The 23,972-nt window shown below is 32.6% G+C and overlaps 1 protein-coding gene and 1 long non-coding RNA gene across 2 annotated transcripts in view; one reads left to right on the plus strand and one right to left on the minus strand.

The window, feature by feature from the left end:
- Positions 1–23,972, minus strand: part of LOC137641469 (uncharacterized) — a 150,802-nt gene that overhangs the window by 75,126 nt on the left and 51,704 nt on the right. The window lies entirely within an intron of this gene.
- On the plus strand, positions 5,423–22,451 carry LOC137641466 (uncharacterized). Its single transcript, XM_068374049.1, has 4 exons — positions 5,423–5,507; positions 14,365–15,052; positions 17,691–18,510; positions 20,885–22,451. Coding segments are annotated over exons 2-4 (1,278 nt in total). The 5' UTR covers positions 5,423–5,507; positions 14,365–15,051; the 3' UTR covers positions 21,342–22,451.

Genomic DNA, 23,972 nt, shown 5'->3' on the forward strand with positions numbered 1-23,972 from the left:
AATTCAGTATTAAGTTCATTTAATCATTTACTGTTAAGAGAATAATTTCTTCTATTAGTAAAAAAAAATTAATAGTGATAACAAACATGATTCGTATCCCTTAGTTACTAATGATAATGTTGAAGTCAATGAGTTTTGTGAATAAGAATCTCATCATCAGTTCTAGAATCATGAATTTCAGCAAATCAGTTTCTTACTATTACAGAAAGTCATTTACTAATGAAAAGTATCCAAAACACAGTAATCAGCACCAATGATCAATGAACTATTGAAATGAACGATATAGTGTGTGAGGATACGAGCCGTGAGATTCCTTCCTTTTGATTCAAGTCTGTGAGGTAAATTAGAGCAGAGTTCCTTGAGAAGACTAACCATACCGATTCTGAAATTTCCTCTCTGAATCTAAACATTTGTAACATTGCTGTCAAATATGTCAATATGTCCCAATAAACAAATTTCAAAACGAGACGATTTATTACCCTTTGATTTCTCACAATGTTTGTTTTGATTGGTGAAACGTGTATTGCTATGATAGGTAGTAGGTTGGCCAGGGCACCAGCCGCCGGTAGAAATACTACCTTTGACTGACCAGACAGTACTACATTGGATCCTTCTCTCTGGTTACGGTTCTTTCTCTTTGCCTAAACATGCGCCGAATAGTCTGGCTTATTCTTTACAGATTCTCCTCTGTCCTCATACACCTGACAACACTGAGATACTAAACCATTCTTTTTTGCTCAAGGGGTTAACTACTGCAATGTAATTGTTCAGTGGCCGCTTTCCTCTTGGTAAGGGTAGAAGAGACTTTAGCTATGGTAGGCAGCTCTCCTAGGAGAAAGGCACTCCAAAATCAAACCACTGTTCTCTAGTCTTGGGTAGTGCCATAGCCTCTGTACCATGGTCTTCCACTGTCTTGGGTTAGAGTTCTCTTGCTTGATGGTACACTCAGGCACGCTATCTGATTTCTCTTCCTCTTGTTTTGGTAAAGTTTTTATAGTTTATATAGGAAATATTTATTTTAATGTTACTCTTCCTAAATTATTTCATTTTTCCTTCTTTCCTTTCCTCACTGGGCTATTTTTCCTGTTGGGGCCCCTGTGCTTATAGCGTTCTGCTTTTCCAACTAGGGTTGTAGCTTAGCAAGTAATAATGATAATAATAATAGAGGCTATGGCACAAGAAGAATTTCACTAGAGATCTGCATACTATCATTAAGAACGATTTTGTATTTTGTAGCAGCAAACTTTTACATTACCATGTCTCTTATGAAATATTTCAAAGACTTTCCTCCGGCTCCAAGGAAACGGAAATTTGCAGTAGGATATTCCATTGCTTACGAATATCATAAATATTATATAAATATCATAAATATTATATAAATATCATAAATATTATACAAATATAGTTTCTATTGGATAACTCTCTCTCTCTCTCGGTACATGCAGGCACTTTGTTATTTTCTGAACTTATTTGTTTGTAACTATAAATTATTTCAAGGATGCCAACTCTGTTTTGTCAACCATTATTAAAGACAACCAGTTAGTAGCTAGTATTTCCGTGGGCAATTCTGTTTTTAAAGAGGTAAGAAAAAGAAACTGGAAAAATAGAATAGCAAAACTGATTCCAGTAGATATTTCAGTACTAGTCTCAAATTAAAAGGGAACTAATTGTTGATAATATTAACTTTCACTATTCCCTAACATGTTGATAGCAAAGTATTATTATAGAGATAGGAATCAAATAGAAATTTCCACTAACTTTCAAAATAAGAAAAGAGACTAACAGAGTTCAGAAAGTGGAAATGTCCCTTATTAACAAAACAAACATAAACAATCTGTACCTTAAGTACAGTTGGACACAGGAATTCCTTGTAACCCTCCCTCTGAGGAATTGCACCCTATCACACCCTTTCTTCGAGGACAGTAACCAAACAGATAGTGTTTGGAAGAGATGGCGGGCTACACACAGGAATTCGTTGGGCAGCGAGGGTATGACAGGGTGGACTTCTTCGGAGAGAGGTGTACTAGGAATTCCTGAGTCCATCTGTACGTGAATAGACGAGTCAAGAAAAAATATGACCCAGAAATTTGAAAAATTTCTAATGGAACAACAATTTGTGTAGCTTTGACACATCAAATATTATATTCATAATTTGATCATCAGTAAAATAGGGATTATTGCAATATATGGCCATTTCCTATGTTCTTTGTTCCTTTGCAATGGATTTCACACAATTTGGCCGAATTTCAAGAGAAAAGTGGAATTGACCCTAAAAACGGCAATGGGTTAATCCGGGTGTTTTGCCTTTTTTTCAATATCAATAGTTATGAGCTACGTATATTTGTTATATAATTATAAATCCCCGAGGAACATTAAAAGGTCATACGCATTTCATACCTACTGCCAAAGCGCAATTTACATATTAGTAAGGCTTAAAATTGTAAAGAAAGAAAGACAATTAAAACAGAACGATCCACAGGAGAATAGAGCTCCAAAACTGCATAGAAATATATGAGAAATAACGACGTGTATCAATATATATATATATATATATATATATATATATATATATATATATATATATATACATGTGGAGAAAACTATTACAAAATTTTCGTCAATACTATCAGGAAATACTAAATCACAAAATAAAAAAAATAAGATGTGTATCACTATATGAGGAAACACTTTAAAAGCTTATATGTAATACTACGACATCAAATCAATCACAATAGGTAATAGGAAAAAAATACTGAAAAATTTATTGGGAAATTCTACCCTCCCCCCCCCCCAAAAAAAAAAGATAAAAAAACTGAAAAGTGAAAACAAAATTATAAGAATTGTTTTCAACTTGATGGAAAACTGAAATAGAGGCGAATTGAATGTTTAACTATACAAACACGAATAATTTGACAGGAATCGTATTTAGTAGCAGTAAAGCCTGGTCAAATTAAGCACTGATCCATTACTGAGCAAAGGATTTACAGCTAATGATGTAATTAGGGAAACCTCATTAACTGTCGCAATGTGGATTATGGACCAAATTTCACTGCAAATGGATGTTGTATCAAAATGAATTATCATAATTAGTACCATCAAAAACCTACTGATTTTCATTGGCCCTTACTATTTTATTCATCCATGAGGAATCCATATCTTTGCATTATTTATCAAATTTAATTGAACATTTTAAAACGAAAATATCCTAAAAATTAGAGATTTTCTTTCAAAAAGATTGTTCTATTTCGATACACTGCTTCACCACTTGTTTCATTTAAAGACTTAATATGAAGAAATATTAATGTGAAGGCCCTTGGCAATTTGGTAATTTCATTTGCATTATTCTCATTCTTTCAGACTTTGACCTTGTCCATAATTTTAACACTTGTAATTTGGCAGTACAATTGGACCATGGAGCGATTGTTCCTGAACGTCAAAGAGGTCACTGCAATGCAACATCTTCACCCTACTCTCACTTTGCATACATAAAAGAAGAAAAGTAAATTCCGGTTTTACGAAAACCACAGTATGCATTACACTTGTCCAGTAGCGGTGAAGGTATACTGATGACAGCATTATCTTAAATAATTTTCTTTCCTACCGTTATCCTTGCATAAGGGGTCGGTTGCCGGGGGAGCCTTCTCTAATTCTTTCATTCAAATGCACTTAGGGTTGTGGTGGCCGATGCAGTAACGTCCCTGACTGGTGAACGTCAGACTGCGGTTGGAATCCCGCTCAAACTCTTGGTCGCTGCAACCTCACCATCCTTGTGGGGGTGGGGGGTTGAGGTAGTCTATAGGTCTATCAGCCGGGTCATCAGTAGCCATTGCGTGGCCCTCCTTGATCCTAGCTTGGGTGGAAGGGGGGGGGGGGACAGGCACTGATCATATGTGTATATGATCAGTCTCTAGGGCATTGTCCTGCTCGATAGGCCAATGTCACTGTCCCTTGCCCCTACCATTCATGAGCAACCTTTAAACCTTTAAACCGTCTACCACCAAACCTCCTCTCTCTTCATATCCTTCACCTTACCTCGCCATATAATTCTCTTCCTTCTTGCATTACAAAAAGGAAGGAGGTCATTATCGTAACGCAGATTACTAGACCTTTGGGAATAGTCTTTGGCTCGCTCCCTATCAAGGAGCAGAGCTCCCCTCCCGATCAGAGGGGAGAAGTAATATTAAGAAAACACTTTAAGGAGGACCGACCAGGAAAGGAGATAGGTGGCAGGCGCCGTCCTGGCTACGCTTCCAAACGCTGCTTTGTCCATCATTGTCCATCCAGTGTTGACCCCTGAAATTTTTACTTCTGAAGGCACAGAGGCAGTGTTTCCCTGTTTGAGCCCCTGGGCGTATAGCATCCTGCTTTTCCAACTAGGGTTGTAGCTTAGCAAGTAATAATAATAATTTTGTAGCAATCCATCAGACAGACAGATCTTTGGTGCTGCTTGACAGGTGTAATGCAATGTACACAGTCTGAATCTCTTAACCTGCCAACCAGAAGCGTCGATACGTGAACAGCTTAGGAATCGATTAAGTGAATGTACTAAAAGATATGGGAAAACGTGTCTCAAAAGGTAAAACTACATGGCGTAAGTCTCTTCTCCTGATACTGTGAACGTTTTGTAAGAATAATGAAAAAGTACTTGAAATAACATAGACTAACATATAATGGATGAAAAGGCAACTTTAAGTTTAATACCAAAAGGCCACATTTGCTGGAATAATTTCGTGTAGTTTTTTAAATCAATTCATTAAAAAAAAGTTCTGAATGCGTGATGATAAAAAATAACCTGAGCATGAATAATAAGAAAATTAATTAAAATGACATAAAAGGCATAAATGAAATACATATAAGTAGCCTTAGGCAAATGTCAAATACTATTTCAAAAACTTTCGAATTAAATTATATCACAGTAATATTAAATACCAAGCACTATCACAAAATATAATAACGTTCATTGCAAAACCTTGACGCAATCCTGGATAGTTTAATACATTCTTTTTGCTACTGCAATAAAACAGATTCTACAGAAAATAAAGCATATACTTAATATTTCACCTTATTTTCATTAGCATTACTAGCGAAGCTGGAAACATTTTAGGCAACGGATAATGTTACCTAGCCCAATGAAAAACACAGAAACAAAAGAAAATAAATAAAAAATTGCAGAAGATGAATAAATAAAAATTAAAAAATATAATTACCAATTGAAAGAAGTAAATAACAGATAAAGTATGAAAAAGACGCTTTTGTCAATCATCTGAACGAAAAAAAAACCACTATGAAGTTCGAGCGATTCAACAATATGGTTAAGAAGACATTTTCCATAATCTGGTCACATAAAAAAAGGAGACGAAAAAAAAGAAAGGACCCTGCTAATCTTATCAGTAAGGCATATCTCCATTAAGTCTGATTGTTCTAAGGAGAAACGTCAGCTGTCAATCTACTGTGTTCCTCTGTTGTGTTCACGACCAATCTCTTATTGTGTTTGATGTCGTTTTAAGGTAGGTCTGAAAAAATCCACGCAAGTTGTTTAGTCAATAATCTTTACCTGACGGGATTCAGCAATATAGATTATATAAATAACTTTCTTTGATTGAAATTATTTCTTATTTTAAGACTTAAGCTAAACGTATGTATATATATATATATATATATATATATATATATATATATATATATATATATATACATACAGTATATATATATATATATATATATGTGTGTGTGTGTGTGTTTATATATGTAGAAATTCATATATACATAAACATATCTATATACAGTATACATATGTATACAGTATATATATATATATATATATATATATATATATATATATATGCTACACGTATGTATGTATGTATGTATGTATGTATGTATGAATTTATACATGTATATTTAAATAAAAAATATGCATGTATGTGTATGTATGTATGTGTATATATATACACATACATATATATGCATATATATATACATATATATACACATATATACACACATAAATATATACATATTAAAGTAAATGTCGCAACATACGAAACACCGAATATTACATATGAAAGATTCCTTTATAAATACACTTTTTACCTAACATTCAACTTTATCGATAAATAAAATCAGCAAAAATATGGAAATCGATCAGATGAACAACATAGTATACAAGCTGTATATAGAAACAGATCAAACTACTTCAAGTAAAACACCTGTCATTTATAGCTAGAGAATAAGCAAAGCTAAAAATATTCAAGTACAAAAGCACCAGAGTGAATCGACTCTCATGTGGCCTGTGACTGTATGGCATTGCATTTTTTTTTTATTCTACCATCCAGGTTTTCTCAATTTCTCATCAAATAAGAGATTTGTTCTATCTTATTTCTGTGATGTTTGTGTGATGTTTGTGTGAATATTTTGAATAGTGAAAGTCGCTTAGACTTACCTAATAAAAAACAAACAACGTTATCTTGATTAAATTTAACCCTGATAAAGTACAGTAGATCAATACAGGTAAGTGTCTTCGTGTACGTTAATATATACTATATTATATACTATATGCCTCTATAATTGGAATGAACAATCACGATCACCTTTCAATAAAGTAAAGTAGCCTATACTTGCTTCATCAACCTCAACACCACCAAAAAGCATTGTCATGAGCCAGAGGGAATACTGTAAGCACTATCAAAAGACAACAACAACAACACACACACTAACGCCCTCTATGGTGACGAGCGGTGGCGTCAGGACATTGGCCAATCCTTGAAAGAGGAAGCGGTAATTCGTTTACTGCTCAAAAATGCCAGGCTGCTGTCGCTATGTGAGCGAGATGACCTCTCTCTCTCTCTCTCTCTCTCTCTCTCTCTCTCTCTCTCTCTCTCTCTTACTATATGGCGTCCTTGAATCTACTTTCATTCTAACCAATTGCTACTTTATCTATACATCTAATACTGCCATTTTTTCTATTACTGCTTAAGAGATATCTATTTCATAGAAATTGTTGATCGTTTTTTAACTAATGCAACACTTTGAAAACCAATACCAGAAATCCCTTTGTGTGACACTTCGAATATGTTTGTTTATCACACACACATGCACACATACATACATACATATATATACAGTATATATATATATATATATATATATATATATATATATATATATATATATATATATATATAGCCAGACACTTGCTCTTTATTATACAGGGGAATATATACTGTATGTATGTATGTATATATATATATATATATATATATATATATATATATATATATATGTATATGTATATATATATATATTATATATATATACAGTATATATATATATATATATATATATATATATATATATATATATATATATATATACAGTATATATATATATATATATATATATGCCATACATAATTCTAATTCTAAACCAAAAATACTTTTAACATAGAATTCACTCTATCTCGGGAATCCATACTCAAGGGGAAATTCTTTTTACAAGAGCCAGAATTCGAACCTATGCCTCAGTTGATGCAAAGCTGACGGTCAACTATTAAAACCATTTAATTATCAATTATTAAATAGTCAACTGTCAACTTTTTTTTAGATTGTCAGGCATAGGTTCGAGTCCAGGCCGAAGCAAAATTGCTTTCGTATTCCCTAGGAATAGTGAATTTGATATTATAAACTATTTATAGCTAAACTAATTAGTTTAGGTTATCTCTCCCATGAAATAAACTCCATTGATGGACCTTGATGCTTATGGAAGTGTAGACCAAATGGTATTTTCCCTTTGTTTTTTTATAAAGGCCACCGATTTCTTAGTTCCTAAGGTATCTATTACTTAATCAATAACGCATAGGGGCACTCTGAATTATGGGGCACTCAAACCATAGGCTACTGATGATTATGTTGACACTCAAGATGACCTCAATGCTGTAAATGAAAGGAAAAGCACTTGAATCCGTTAAGATTGATTGATTGATTGATCTGAGGTTTTCTGGCATCCTAACTGAATCCGTTAAGAAGGAAGACTAAAATCTAAATTGGTCATTTCGTTGGAAAAGGGAATAATATTGATTATGTCTTCCCAAAGCCTATCCTGAAATCATACTTAAAATTCCCCCAGCTTTCAATTTAACCGTTTCCGAAGTCCTTTATGCACTACACAAGTGAGTAATGTCACATGCATTGACACCTTTGTAATCAACTACATATGCATCATAAAATCTTATCAAATTATATCTATCATACATTAATAATATTCGCAGAAGAAAATTGGATTGAGTATGCCCTATGCCCGCAAGAAATAGCTGCAAATGAAAGGATGGAAGGGAGTTTATTTGCTCTATAATGCCAACCTACCGAAGTAACTTAACCCAATCTAAAAATAGAACTCGCAACTTTAGATAGCATGGACTATACACTCGACCTTAAGCGATTATTTACAAAATGCAGTTAATGGTAAAATCAATAAAAGTTGTTTTCTTATTCCGTTCTGGTTCTCTTTCTACAAACACTTGAAAAGAAAAGTATAGACTCGCAGTGCGATGAATTTCCATAAGACATTCAACAAATGAGAGAGAGAGAGAGAGAGAGAGAGAGAGAGAGAGAGAGAGAGAGAGAGAGAGAGAGAGAGAGAGAGAGAGAGAGAGAGGCAACGATTAGGCGTTTCAACATCTCCCACATCGTATAAAAATGAACAGTGATATGCGAATAAAATGGACATATCTAAACAGTATTTTTAAGGAAGCTCGTTTTTAAAAAGGATAACAAGGTCGTCTATTACACATCCTAAATGAATAATAATATTTCTAAGAAAAGCTATATATACTTTGACCAAAACTAATAAAATGAAAACTTGCTATATCTGAAAATTTACAACAAATTACAGAAATAAGGGTTGTTCTTTAAAAAACATTTAACTCCTTAGTACTCTAATATGAATAACATACATAATTTATACATTTTGAATCTAGCATCGTATAATGACTCTACAGCATACCTGGCACTGTCATGAGATGAGTCAAAGCCGGGCTTCAAACACCAAACCCGAAACCAGATACGCATCTCTCTCTCTCTCTCTCTCTCTCTCTCTCTCTCTCTCTCTCTCTCTCTCTCTCTCTCTCTCTCTCTTAACAACGGATATCACCCTTACCACGCATGTCATCATTCACTTTAAATCATGCTGGCAAAGTGACCCCCGGTCATATGATCAGCTTGGACATCATTGTTCTCGGCGCTTCTCTACCTTGATTTTCTTCATTTATTCCTTTCTGATTTTTATTTCATCTCCGTCATTCCTTGAAAAGGACACACAATTTCTTCAGACAAATTATCACTTTTGGTCCATTGGGGCACCCGAAGTTAGTATCACATTGCATCTTTTCGTATCTTTAGTTATATCATCCCTATGCATTAAAGGTTTAAATATAGCTCATGAATGAAAGAGGCAAGGGACAGAACAATGTCCCAAAGACTGACTATATATACACATGATCAGTGCCCAAATAACCCCATCATCAAGTTAGGACCAGGGAGGAACAGGCAATGGCTGCTGAATAATCAGCATTTTAGGTCAGCTCTGGAACTCTGCTCTGATTTTGAATATCTTCAGATGATCAAAAATAAAAAAGACTACTAAACTGAGGTTCCTGCTTTAATCGAGGTCACTGCCTGTGAATTATACAGACTTCTCGTCATTATTCCAACGCACTGAACGTCTCATCAAATAAATGTTTTAGTATTACCACAACTAAGTAGTCTTTCATAGGCTGTAGATCTTCCTATGGCAACATTAACTCGAAAACCTGGGTATAATTCAACTTTGGTTGCATGATTCATGGAAAAAGGTGTATCATGATAACAAACAGATTTACATATTGTCAACGAATTACTTACAGTTGCGAAATCATCGTATATAAGTTATAATATTAATAATAATAATAATAATAATAATAATAATGATAATAATAATAATAATAATAATAACTAGCGGAACCCGTGTAAATTACACGAAATAATATTTTCAATACCAATCATCTTGTTCCCAACCTATACATGTTTGAATAAAATGTCCCGAGATTAATTTTATAATCTAGGTTATGGAAATTGATAGAACTTAATTTTTTGGCTAACATTTAAAAATAAAAGTCAGGTACTAAAGACAAAATTGAGAAAACTATATAAGATGTGCTTTGGTTAAGTAATCAAGGTCTAATGTGAGTTTGTAAGAGTATACCATGAAATTATTTCCGTTTTCTTTAAAGCGTGAATTTGTAAGAGTATACCATGAAATTATTTCCGTTTTCTTTAAAGCATGAAACAAAATAAATAACGCAAACGCTATCGTATTAATATATAGATAAATAATAATAATGAATTGAAAATCAAACAAGAAATAACATTAATTGGTATAGTTGATAAACCTGGTTTTTTAAACTTTTAGTTGCCATTCAATATTCATATGGGGCTTAAATACGCATAATCAACATCATGCAGTAAAGTTACCGACAATTTCCCTTTAAAATAGCCTTAACTCTACAAACTTTACGACTTACCCTCTAGCCACGTGCAAATAATGTTCCGCAAAATTTTCTTACCAATCTTACAAAACCCAAGGATACGTGATAAAAGGGGAGGGGGGAAAAGCAATTGGCTATACAGAATAACCTAAAATCACACTCCTTTCCCTCTGTCATTTCATAGTTTCCAATACATTTCCCTTCCGGAATTATAATCAATGCTACAGAATGCAGTTTCCTACAAGGAGCATAGCAAAGTGGTACACTCGCCGGGCATCCTCATCCAAACAATTCAGAATCAATAGTCTTCTATATTGGCAAATTGTAATTTTTACTAGTTACCTGAAACCTTAAATAATTACAGTACCTGTAATCTAAAGAAAGAACTGAAGCCTAAATAAAAAAAAAAAACTGAAACCTAAATAAAGAACTGAAACTATAATAATTTCGCAAAACCTGAAGAATTGCCTGAAACTATAAATACCCAAAACCTAAATGAATATCTGAAACCTAAATTATCACCTAAAATCTAAATAAACTGAAACAAATAATTATCTGCAACCTAAATAAAGAACTGAAACGTAAATAATTACCTAAAACCATAATAATTACCGGAAACCTGAATAGGCTAATTGCCTGAAACCATAATAATTACCAGAAACCTGAATAATTACCCGAAACCTGAATAATTACCGGAAACCTGAATAATTACCTGAAACCTGAATAATTACCAAAAACCTAAATAATTACCTGAAACCTGAATAATTACCGAAAACCTAAATAATTACCTGAAACCACAATAATTACTCGAAACCTAAATATTACCCGAAACCTAAATAAAGAATTGAAACCTAAAGAATTTCCTGAAACCTAATTAAAGAACTGAAACCTAAATAATCACCGGAAACCTGAATAATTACCTGAAACCTGAATAATTACCGAAAACCTAAATAATTACCTGAAACCACAATAATTACTCGAAACCTAAATATTACCCGAAACCTAAATAAAGAATTGAAACCTAAAGAATTTCCTGAAACCTAATTAAAGAACTGAAACCTGAATAATTACCGAAAACCTAAATAATTACCTGAAACCACAATAATTACTCGAAACCTGAATATTACCCGAAACCTAAATAAAGAATTGAAACCTAAAGAATTTCCTGAAACCTAATTAAAGAACTGAAACCTAAATAATTACCTGAAACCTGAATAATTACCTGAAACCATAATAATTACCGGAAACCTGAATAATTATCTGAAACTATAATAGTTACCGGAAAACTGAATATTTACCTGAAACCATAATAATTACCGGAAACCTAAATAATTACCCGAGACCTAAATAAATAACCGAAGCAAATATTATCTGAAACCTAAATAATTACCTAAAACCTAAATAATAACCAAAACCTAAATAATTACCTCAACCCTAAACAAATACCTGAAACCTAAATAATTACCAAAACCTAAATAATTACCTCAAACCTAAATAATTATCAAAACCTAAAAAATTACCAAAACCTAAATAATTACCTCAAACCTTAATAAATACCTGAAACCTAAATTATCACCTAAAATCTAAATGATTACCTACTTTCCTACATGGATGAGTTCAGAAATATTCTCCTGTTCATTCAACCAATAAATTACATTGGATTTATAAATCTGACCCATAAGGCCCGGGGAGGGGATCACAGAGGCTATTCAGCTGATGTAACTAGGAGTATTAAGCTAATAATTGGTGCACATCTGAGCATAAGGTACGCACTACAGTGCATTGCGCCAGGTGTACTGTTGGCACTATCTAGCTATCAATATTAACAAAATTACTAATAGTAAATATATTACTTTCTAATTCCATTAATTTTCCGAGTTCAATAAAATATTAATTACAATACTTTTAGGAGTTCCATTAAATTAAAATACATTATTTTTAGGGGTTCCATCAAATAATTCCATTGCTTTTGAGTTCCATCAAATGACTATTCCATTACTTTTTGGAGTTCTATCAAATATTAATTCAACTATCTTTGGGTGTTTCATGCAATATCAATTAAATTACTTCGGCTAGTTCCAGAAAATATTAATTACCTTACATTTGGGGGTTCTATCAAATATTAATTCCATTACTTTTAGGAGTTCCATCAAATGTTAATTCATTATTTTTTTGGAAGCTCAGTTAAATATTATTTCCATTACTTATGGGAGTTGACTTAAATATTATTTCCATAACTTATGGGAGTTCCATCAAATGTTAATTCATTATTTTTTGGGAAGCTCAGTTAAATATTATTTCCATTACTTATGGGAGTTGACTTAAATATTATTTCCATAACTTATGGGAGTTCCATCAAATGTTAATGCCATTACTTTTGGAAGTTCCATCAAAAGTTAATTCCATTGATTATTTGTGTTCAATTAAATATTTCCACTGCTGTTGGAAGTTCCATTAATTTTGAGAGTTCCATCAAATATTAACTCCATTGCTTTAGGGTATTCAATTGAATATTTCCATTACTTTTGGAAGTTCCATTAATTTTGGGATTTCCATCAAATATTAACTCCATTGCTTTAGGGTATTCAATTGAATATTTCCATTACTTTTGGAAGTTCCATTAATTTTGGGATTTCCATCAAATATTAACTCCATTGCTTTAGGGTATTCAATTAAATATTTCCATTACTTTTGGGAGTTTCATCAATTACTAAATCTATTACTTTTCAGAATTCAGTTAAATATTAATTCCATTACTTTTGGCAGTTCCATCAATTACTGAATCTATTTTCAGAATTCAGTTAAATATTAATTCCATTACTTTTGGCAGTTGGATAAAAAAATTCCATTAATTTTGGTCATTCAATTAAATATTATTTACATTACTTTTAGAAATTGCCAAAATTTAATTCCATTACTTTTGCGAGTCCACTTATAATATCATTTCCATTACTCTTGAGAATTCCATCAAATAATTCCTTTAATTTTAGGAGTTCAGTTAAATATTTTCATTACTTTTGAGAGTTCAATTAAATACTGTTTCAATTACTTTTGTAAGTTACATCAAATATTGATTCTATTACTTTTGGGAGTTCCATCAAATATGTACATTACTCTTGGGAGTTATATCGAATATTAAAGAATAATAATCTAACTTAAATACCTAAATAGTTTCCAATATGGCATTGGCTAGGGGCACTCAACAGATACTCATCCAAACAAATTATGAGAAGATAACGTAATTTCCTTGCCTGTGGATTGAGTTAATCATTAATAAGTAATTATTAACGAATAATACCCAACCTTATTACCTTAACCGTTTCGTACAAGACAATGCCTAGCAACTCGAAATCATTCTAATTCAATCTAATTGTATAAACCTTAATTTACATTCTTCCTTATTAATATCTTTACTTTGAGGAGCTTAGCCCAATATCAAGTCAACTTTCACCTAACTAGCTAAACTGTTTCCCATAGAGTACACTGTAAGGAAACCCCAGAAGGAATTCTAAAAAACACACCTGTAATATTCCTGTTTAATAATTTCCATTTACCCAAAAAGTTTTTTTACTAGTCATTGTCTGGCGATGCTAAACAACGTCCCGATTCAAACGAAATATATTAATAATATCCTAACTCTTACATGTAATATTCCAGTTTAATAATTTCCATTTACCTAAAGAGTTTTTTTTACTAGCCATTGCCTGGTGATGCTAAAAAACATCCCAATTCAAATGAAGTATATAAATAATATCCTTCTAGCCAATATTAATCTTCTATCATCTGTGACATTACATTTACTAATGCCATTTTACCATTATATTGACCCAAACGGTTTCCTACAGGGTATCCCCCATTCATACCGACGTCCTGCCCACTGCCTGACTGACGTTGATCACGGAGGAGGGGCGTCGCTGTAATCACCAAGACTCTCAAGGACATCCTCCCTGCCTTTCGGCATCAGGATGTCCTCAGTTGGTATCCTGCTCTAACTGAGAGAGCGTTAATCGCCCAGTGTCTGATCGCCTAACAAAACCTGCCCGAGGATGTGCATTTGAAGGATACATCAGTCCCAACAAAGACACAGATTTTAATGTTGAAATTTGATTTCGTTTTAGGTCTCTTTGTAGCATTCTAGATATAGCCCACAACCCCCTTTAAATTTTGAGAAAAATAAAAAAAAAATAGATTTTTAAAGAGATATAAGGCGATTGAAAAGTTAATGCAAAATTTGGAAACACAAAAAGTAAGATATAATTAATAAGGAAAAACAGGTGACAAAGACAACAGAAGAGGTTTAACGAAACTGAAAACATTAAGAAAAAAATTCGTACCCCAAAAAACTGTCTTACGATGACAGGAAATATCAAACGTAGAAGATCCTGAGAACATTTGGTAGGTAACCTTGAAAAATACAAAAAGCGGTGAAAAATTAACAACAGCAATCTATTAGAAAAAGTTTTCTTTATCGACCAATAGCTGTGAATAAACGTGAGGTTACAGGAATCAACAACACACCCCTGGATACAGCAAGTAGGTGAAACTTGACTTGTCTATAATCTATGTAACTGTAAGTAAATTCGATCATTCATTTGAAATACTAAGATTTTACAAGTGATGATGTATACATTCGATACTGGGTCTTTATACACAAGAATTTATGCATATAGATTGTTTAGTCATCTTAAATCTACATAACAGAAATGTAAATAACCAAATTCATACAATTCATAGTCTATTGCATCAACGTAACTCAACTTTTTTATATTTTAAATTAAAATCAATGAAGCAATTTATCACATTAATTCTTAATGCCTCAGTAATATATCACCATAAAAGTGCTGAATGAAAAACCAATAATTTAAGAACAAAAGTATTTCTCTTCATTAATTCTCATTTATTGTTTCGAACTAAAATTTAATGCGAATGTTAAATCCCTTTTTTATCTTTAATGAAATTAATCTTACATTTTGTAAGAATAACGGATTCCCTGTGATGATTCATCCCACTTGGTTAATCACAGGCCTAAGTTAGGAATTTAAATATCTGAACCCACTGTCTCAATAATGTTTATTATGATTCAATTAATATCTTTTGAGACCCTCCTTTTATTTAAATGGCGATATAAAAATAATTCCTATTCTCCTAAAACTTATAAATTAATATCTCTTTAAAACCAAACACCGTAAATTTTAAAGGATTTTCATATAATATATTGAGACATTGTAGTAACTACCTAATCAGTTATCATATGAATAAACACTACAATTGCTATTGAATTTACTTCCCAATTGAGTAATTTAACTAATATCAAAAGATCTAAATACACATATTTCAATACATTTATGTAATATATGGTATAGAATAAAAAAGAAAAATTAATATAAATAAAGTACGAACTTATATACAATTTCTGGTATAACTTTCCTATTTATACAAGGAAAAAAATGCACTTTCGTTTAGGAAAAAAAGAGCTCTTTTTATAAATACCATATAACTTATCCATTTGTTAAAGAAAAAAATTGCACTTTTATTCATATCAAAAGATCTCTTTAAAGACTTCATAAGATGAGAACACATGTTCAACTCTACTCAAAATTAATTTTGCCTATTTGTAACGGATCTAAAACAAAATATCCTTCTATACTTACAATAAGAATTTCGCTCTCTCTCTCTCTCTCTCTCTCTCTCTCTCTCTCTCTCTCTCTCTCTCTCTCTCTCTCTCTCTCTCTCTCAAATGGTAAAAGTTGTGGAATTTTATCACTCTTATTTCATCCTAAATTTGAATAGTTTCCTTACTTATATTTTTATTTTTCAATTTAGCTTAAAAGATACTGTAAGTTAGAATATATATCAACAGGTAGTAGGTTGGCCAAGGCATTAGCCACTGGTTGAGATACTACCGCTAGAGAGCTATTAGGATCTTTGACTGTCCAGATAGTACTGCATTGAATCCCTCTCTCGTTAAACTGACTTTTCCTTTGCCTACACAAGACCGAATAATCTGACCTATTATAAATACATTCTCCTCTTTCCTCATACACCTAATAACACTCAGATAACTGAATAATTCTTTTTCGGTCAGAGCTTAAATACGGCACTGTAATTGTTCAGTGGATACCATCCACTTCGTAAGGGTAGGAGAAATTCTTTAGCAATGGTAAGCTGCTCTTCTAGAAGGACACTCCAAAACCAACCCATTGTTCTCTAGTCTTGGGTAGTGCCATAGCCTCTGTACCATGGTCTTCCTCTTGCTTAAGGGCACACTCATGCACTGTTCTATTTCCGTTCCTCACTGAGTTATTTTCCTCTTGGAACCATTGGACTTATAGTATTCTTCTTTTTCATCTAGGGCTGAAGCTTGGTTAATAATAATAATAATAATCTTATTATATGATAATTCTCCTATTTGGTAAGGTTAAACTGAGTGCTCTTTTATAAGAAGCTCTGTATAGATACATATGCGTAATAAGCTATTTTCTCAACTAGGGGAAAGGACCAGATAAAGGTAGCACAAGCATTTCCACATTCACATGATTCTTGAATGGAATTTTGTATAAAAGAAAAAAAAAAAAAAAAACTTACTCCAGTAGTAGATGCATCACACCTATTCACATACAGTAATAATTAGTAGTACCCGGTTGAACCTCTACAAAAACTGCCATTAACTACTGCTTTATAACACACTCGGACTTCATAGGTATTAAGGCCTCTTCTTTTCCAGTGATCCTTTCACGCCACCTATACACCTATTTCAGGATCCTTCTTTCCTACTCTATCCTATCAGGTCCAGTAATATACGTTCTACCAGTTTATTACCCTCAGTTCTTTCTACATGTACAAACCATCTTTTTATTTTTGAGTTACACAAATTCTTACTCTACAACGCATGGGTAAAATATCTTGTATGCTTTCACTTCCTCTTATAGTCTACAGCCTCCTTGACACAACAATAGCTACCCTTTCTAACTACATATTTCAGGCCCTCCTCTGCAACTTATCCTGCTTTCATCATACTAAAATATATATTGAGATAACTTTTACTATTTGAGGGGATTTCAATGCGGTTCATGTCATGTCTGTAAGAAAAACATTTATAATTTCTGTACTTTATTTACCATATTTATAATTCCTCATTTCATTTACCAAAGGCATATATCTTTTTCTACAGTGAGCAGCACTAAGGAAGAGGAACATGTGTTCTCTTGCTATGAAATCACAGAAGAGTGTGTCAAAGAAGCACTGGAAGAAGACAAGGGGAGGTCTGCTAAACTTCTGTCTTGGAAAACCGAGAACTTCACAAAAAAAGGCGATAACTATATGACAGTTGTCAAAAGTCTCAAGGTCAAGTACAAGTCAGACCAAAGAGAAAATGAGAAGTCTTACGTAACAAAGACCCTTGGACACAACCCTATGAAAGCCTTCAGGGATATAACGAAGATGGGATTCCACAAGGAGGCTCAGTTCTACTCAGAGGTAGCTCCTGCACTCAATGTCCAGCTCACCGAGGTTGGTCAGCTGCCTCTTCGAATCCCAGCCTGTTATTACACAAGTTTAGAGTTAAAAGAAGAAGTCATCATTTTAGAAGACCTTCGAAGCCGAGGATTTCAAATGTATGACAGAAGGAAAGAAATGGACGTTGCTCACATTACTCTCGTTCTGAAAGAACTTGCAAGACTGCATGCTTCTTCTTTCTTGCTTCGGTCCAATGATGGATATGAGAACCTAGAAGAAGTTTATAAATTCATAACTGTGGATTGGATAAACTTGAACGACGAATCCATAAAGTTCTCAAGAGAACTGTTCGAGGGTTTCATTGAAAATGCAGTAGCAATTTTGAACAAAGTAGGGAAATACAAACAGGCCATAGATTGGTTAAACAAGTTGAAACCCAATGTCCACACGAAAGTTGAAGAACAACTAATGCAAAAAAGTCCTCAGTTCTCGGTAATTTGTCACGGAGATTGCTGGAATAATAACACACTCTTCAGGTAAGAAATAATTCTCTTAGTTTCAAGTATACAACCTAAAAAAAAAAAAAATCAAATATACGTTTTATCTGATTACTGTGTTTAATCAAGACAGGTTAAACCTAGTAATAATAATTGTAATTTAGTCGTTTTAACTGTGAAAGACAAAAATTAAGTTAGTCTCAAGTCGCCTTAAAATCAATTGGGAATTATATTTCTTTGGTAATGACTGATCTAATTGACGTCTAATGTAAATACCAGAGTAATAAGGTCATCTCCTTCCTAACTCATAAAGTCGTTTTTTACAAAACAAAGTGACATAGAAAATGCATATTTAGTTTGTCAGAAATTTCAAAGAAAAATTTTGATTGTTACCTATACGTAGGGATGGATGGATGCATGAAATTTAGATATACAGCCAAAAGATAACAACGGATTTCTCCTTTTGAAACTTAATTATACATTACACTTATGGGTGCATTTGAATAAAATACCTCCCAGGAAACTGAACATAGAAAAAAAAAACTCCATATAAATACATTTACTTGAGTTGATGAGCCGGTCTTTATTTAGTATCACTGAAAAAATTTAATCGGTTACTAAATTGTTAAAGGAGGTTGGAGAAAAAAAAATCATCAGCTACTTTGTTAAAACTTTAGAACAAACATTTGTAAGTTGGTACAGCCAAAGATTTTGTTATCTAATTACTTCGTGGGAACTGTACCTTTTAGTAATTTGATTGTTTATGTAATAAAATAATTCACTGCATATTCCATAACCATTCACCTTCATTGTTATGTCATTGATATCTGTATCGAGGCACAATCTATAGTCAATTCTTTTTAGTGAGGCAGAATTGCACCGACTCGCAAGAGGGCCCTTTTAGCTCGGAAAAGTTTTCTAATAGCTGATTGGTCGGAAAAACATACTTCCAACCAATCAGCTGTTAGGAAACATTTCTGAGCTAAAAGGGCACCCATGCGAGTCGGTGCAAATCTGCCTCACTAAAAAGAATTAACTATAGTGTCAACTATTAATTACTAATTAGATAGTCTATTGCTGGCTGAGGAGCTACTAATAAAGCACTGTATATTACTTTACCTATCAAAAGCTAAGAGCTTAATTATAGTATGTCTTTGTCATGCTTTGAAGAAATCTTATTTGTGGTGAAATGTTTTCGAGTAAAAAAAATTACTTTAATTTTCATAACGAAATTCATAACATATTTCATTCTTAGATGGTCTAGTGCATAACTTCTTCTCTTGTCTACCTAACCGAAGTTAACTTTTAAATCTTCATTTCCCACTAAAGTTATCATTTTTTCATTGAAACTAAAATAAAAAAAAATCAACGTATAAAAAAGATCAATATTTCCTCTTTCCGAAAGACATCAAGAAAGATTCAATACATAAAATATAATTAGTGAATTGTGACTAGTCAGAATTTATGATTGTGGTAAAACTTTGAAACCATTCAAAATCTTAATAAAATGCTGAATTCAAAGAAACAGGGTTTTAAAAACATATGCAGTGACTGTACTTCCATTGGTCTTGCCCTTTCCTTATGTGATGGTCAGTTCCATTTAATATTCCAGAAATTCTGTGACCAAATTATAGAATAATTTTCCTAGTAATGAAGTTGAATTGATGAGATTTATGAAATCTAACTTGTGTAAATTATTCTTATGCTGAGCAGGTTGACTAGTATCTCGCTTCATAGCTTATCTGTCACTTATTTATTTCACTTTGTTAATAATTTTTTGATGGCTATTTCTTTAAAAATTTATTCTTTATTCTCTATTTCTAGTACCATAATGTGCTACTTTCCCCATTAAGGTCCTTGGGCTCATAGCATTGTGACTCTCAAATTATGGTTGCAACTGGCCTAGTAGTAGTAGTAGTAGTAGTAGTAGTAGTAGTAGTAGTAGTAGTAGTAGTAGTAGTAGTAGTAGTAGTAGTAAGCAGCTCTCCTAGGAAAAGTACACTCCAAAATCAAACCATTGTTCTCTAGTCTCGGGTAGTGCCATAGCCTCTGTACCATGATCTTCCACTGTCTTGGGTTAGAGTTCTCTTGCTTGAGGGTACATTTGGGCACACTGTTCTATCTAGTTTCTCTTCCTCTTGTTTTGTTAAAGTTTTTATAGTTTATATAGGAAATATTTATTTTAATGTTGTTACTATTCTTAAAATATTTTATTTTTCCTTATTTCCTTTCCTCACTGGGCTATTTTCCTTGTTGGGGCCCCTGGGCTTAGAGCATCTTGCTTTTCCAACTAGGGTTGTAGCTTAGTATTTGATAATAACAGCAGTAGTAGTAGTAGTAGTAGTAGTAGTAGTAGTAGTAGTAGTAGTAGAACAGCAACCCTGAATAAAGTAAAATCTTATATTCAAACCAGATACAACGACAAAGGCCACCCAGCAGAAGTAGTGCTCCTGGACCTCCAGCTCACAAGAATAGCATCACTGGCAACAGACCTCAACTACCTAACATTCACCAGCCTTGAAGGCCTCGATCGTAGAAAGAATATCAACAGCTACCTAAAAACTTACTACATGACCTTCCAGGAAATTCTGGAAGCTGGTGGCCTGAAAATGCCCTTCACGTATGAAGAACTCCTAGAGGAATACAAAGCTAAGCATGTTTTTGGCATAATGAGTGCCTTGGAAATTGTGCCTCTGGTTGTGGGAGAGGCGAGTGAGGTTCCTGATTATGGTAATATCAGCGAAGGTGGCACAGATTCCTTCGTACAGAAGCAACGAGACAACATGCTGCAGATGTTTGAGAAAAACCCTCTTTTACGTCAAAGGTTCTTGCCTATATTTGAAGACATAATCGATGGCGATATTTCTTAGAATTTCAAAAGCTTATTATTTCATGGGATCTTAAATCAAATTTGGTTTTTGTTTAACAAAACATAAGAACTTTTGGATTTTAGACTTTTAAATACTAAATAGATAGCTCATAAAACAAGTGTTTTCAGTCTTAAAACTCAGCAGTTAAGAGTGAAATGTTACATTCATTTGTAAAATTAAAAACAAATACTAACAAAAAAACACACATATATATAACTATTATTTTCCTTTGCATCATATGACATGGATGTTATGAAGAACTCAAGGCATTGTTACAAGAACTTTATATGCAATATTAAAAAAATAGGGTTGAAAAGAATATTGCCTAAGACAATTCTAAAGATCTAATTATGATTTGTTAAATTTCTAATAAAAAATATCATTAAAACTCCCCTGGCATTTCTAAATATTAAAAATTCAGCATCTTATGACCTGCAGTTATGTAGGCCTACAGTATGTGTTTTAAGAATGAACTCCTTATTTTTCAAAGCCATATGAGGTACTATTTTTAGACAATTCCACTTAATTTAAACGCATTTTCTCAGAAAGTTGTTTTTTTACTTTAATATGCTTTGTGCTAAAATTTTCCCTATCTTTTAATCTAATGTTCAGTGCAGAGAAGACATTAAAATCATTTCAATACTGAACGGACAGCATGTCCAAACAGAAAAATCTCAAAAAATTCTACCCATATCATATAGAAAGATAAGGAAAACTGCAAGAGAAATTCTTCAAGAATGATCAACTATGTATACTATCTCAAGAATAAGATTTTCACGTAATGTTAACTATCTTAGATTTTTTCTTAAGCATTTTAAAAACAAAATCTTATAAAATTTTCACTCCTAGCTCTATTTTCTTTAATCTTCTTACTGTATATGTTCGTTTAATAATTACCAACGTTTTCAGTAATGAATACAGTGTTCCAGCTTACCAATCTATTACATATAATGATATAGTCTTTTAAATTTATCACATAAAACAAGTAGTCTTTACACCATGTCTACGAAATGCCCAATCTCTCAGCACATACTTGAAGCCTTCAATAAATCTATACTTTCACTTATGTCCAGACCTTTCTGCTCTACATATCCCTTACAAGTAACAAAAGTCCCATTAAAAAAAAAAAAAAAAATTCCATGAACTTCAAATAGACTTTTTTATAATGGCCCTATATCTGTTCTAGTTGATAGTACTTCTTCGCCCAGAAAGTTCGAACGTTCTTTCTGCTTCTGTCATCTTTCTTGTATATTTCTTCAAATATCTACTTCAGCCTAACTCTTGTGTTACCCATAATTCAAGTTAATAATTTGCCCTTCCATAGCAATCCATCCTCACCTATTACCTCTGAATTACATACTAGAGCCGAAGAGGAAACGCACAATTCGGTAGAGCTCTGTGTATCTATAAAGCAATTCTTCCTAATTTAACTGAACTTTCTCATCCATTTCTTCGTGTGTTTCTATTGAACAAGAGTCAAACTACTCTCCAAATTATTTTTTTTTTAGTTGTCCTAGGAAAAACACTTTCATCATTAGATCTGATCTAGAAAAAAAATGGCCTCGCATCTCTTGTTACAGATTCTGTTCATCAATTTTTATCATAAATCTATTTTGACCTCATCAACTATAAAAATATAAGTAGGTACAACACAGTTACAATATATATCACATATTCTAATAAAACAAAACCAAAACACCTGAGTCTAAATGCACTAATAGACAGATCAACTTTCTTCATATTCAACAGGGTCAAGACCTATCTACTGTACGTATATACCTCAGGTTTGTCAAATTGATATCCAGTTTAACATTCTACTCTACATTGTTCATATGCACAAAATGGTGCTCAAAAATCAGAATTATCTCAGGTTTACAATAAATATCGAGAACTGTTAAGGCTAATTATACAATCAAAAATGGCAAGTCATTTATGGACTCCAAAAGAACCAAGAGCATGTTAGCTCAATATGCTGAGATAAAAGTGAAATAGTATCCCTCATCGCTAATTCCTTTGTGATGAAAAATTGATATTTAGGCAAGACATCTGTACTATAAGAATTGCACTGAACAACGCTCAACATACCTTATTACTAGTCTTTCTCACGATTTAAATTCAACATGTTACAATGAGCTGCTTACACTAACTAATTTCTGTACGCCCTTTATATATATATATATATATATATATATATATATATATATATATATACACATACATATATATATATATATATATATATATATATATATATATATATATATATATACAGTATATACCCTATATGAGCTCCCTACTACGTAATGTGTGCACAATGTCAATTAACATCTGGTCCTTTTTGTAACAAAACCGTAAATGCTCAGTCGATTTAGGCAGTTTTCAGCTGATTCAGCCCCCGTTTTCAGCCAATTCGTATTCAATTTCAGTTGATTCATGACCAAGTTCCAGACGATTTATATTCAAGAGGATTAACAAAAAAATAATTACAGTATTTCCAAGATTAATGCAATATGATGTCTGTCAAATGGTGGATATTTAAGAGCATGATCACAAAACTGTTTCCTTCTACAATTCTTTTTACAAAGAAACTTTTATTTTGACATTTGTCAATTTTTTATTAATTCAAAAATA

This window comes from Palaemon carinicauda, chromosome 5 (genome assembly GCF_036898095.1).
Source record: "Palaemon carinicauda isolate YSFRI2023 chromosome 5, ASM3689809v2, whole genome shotgun sequence".
NCBI classification, from domain to species: Eukaryota; Metazoa; Arthropoda; class Malacostraca; order Decapoda; family Palaemonidae; genus Palaemon; species Palaemon carinicauda.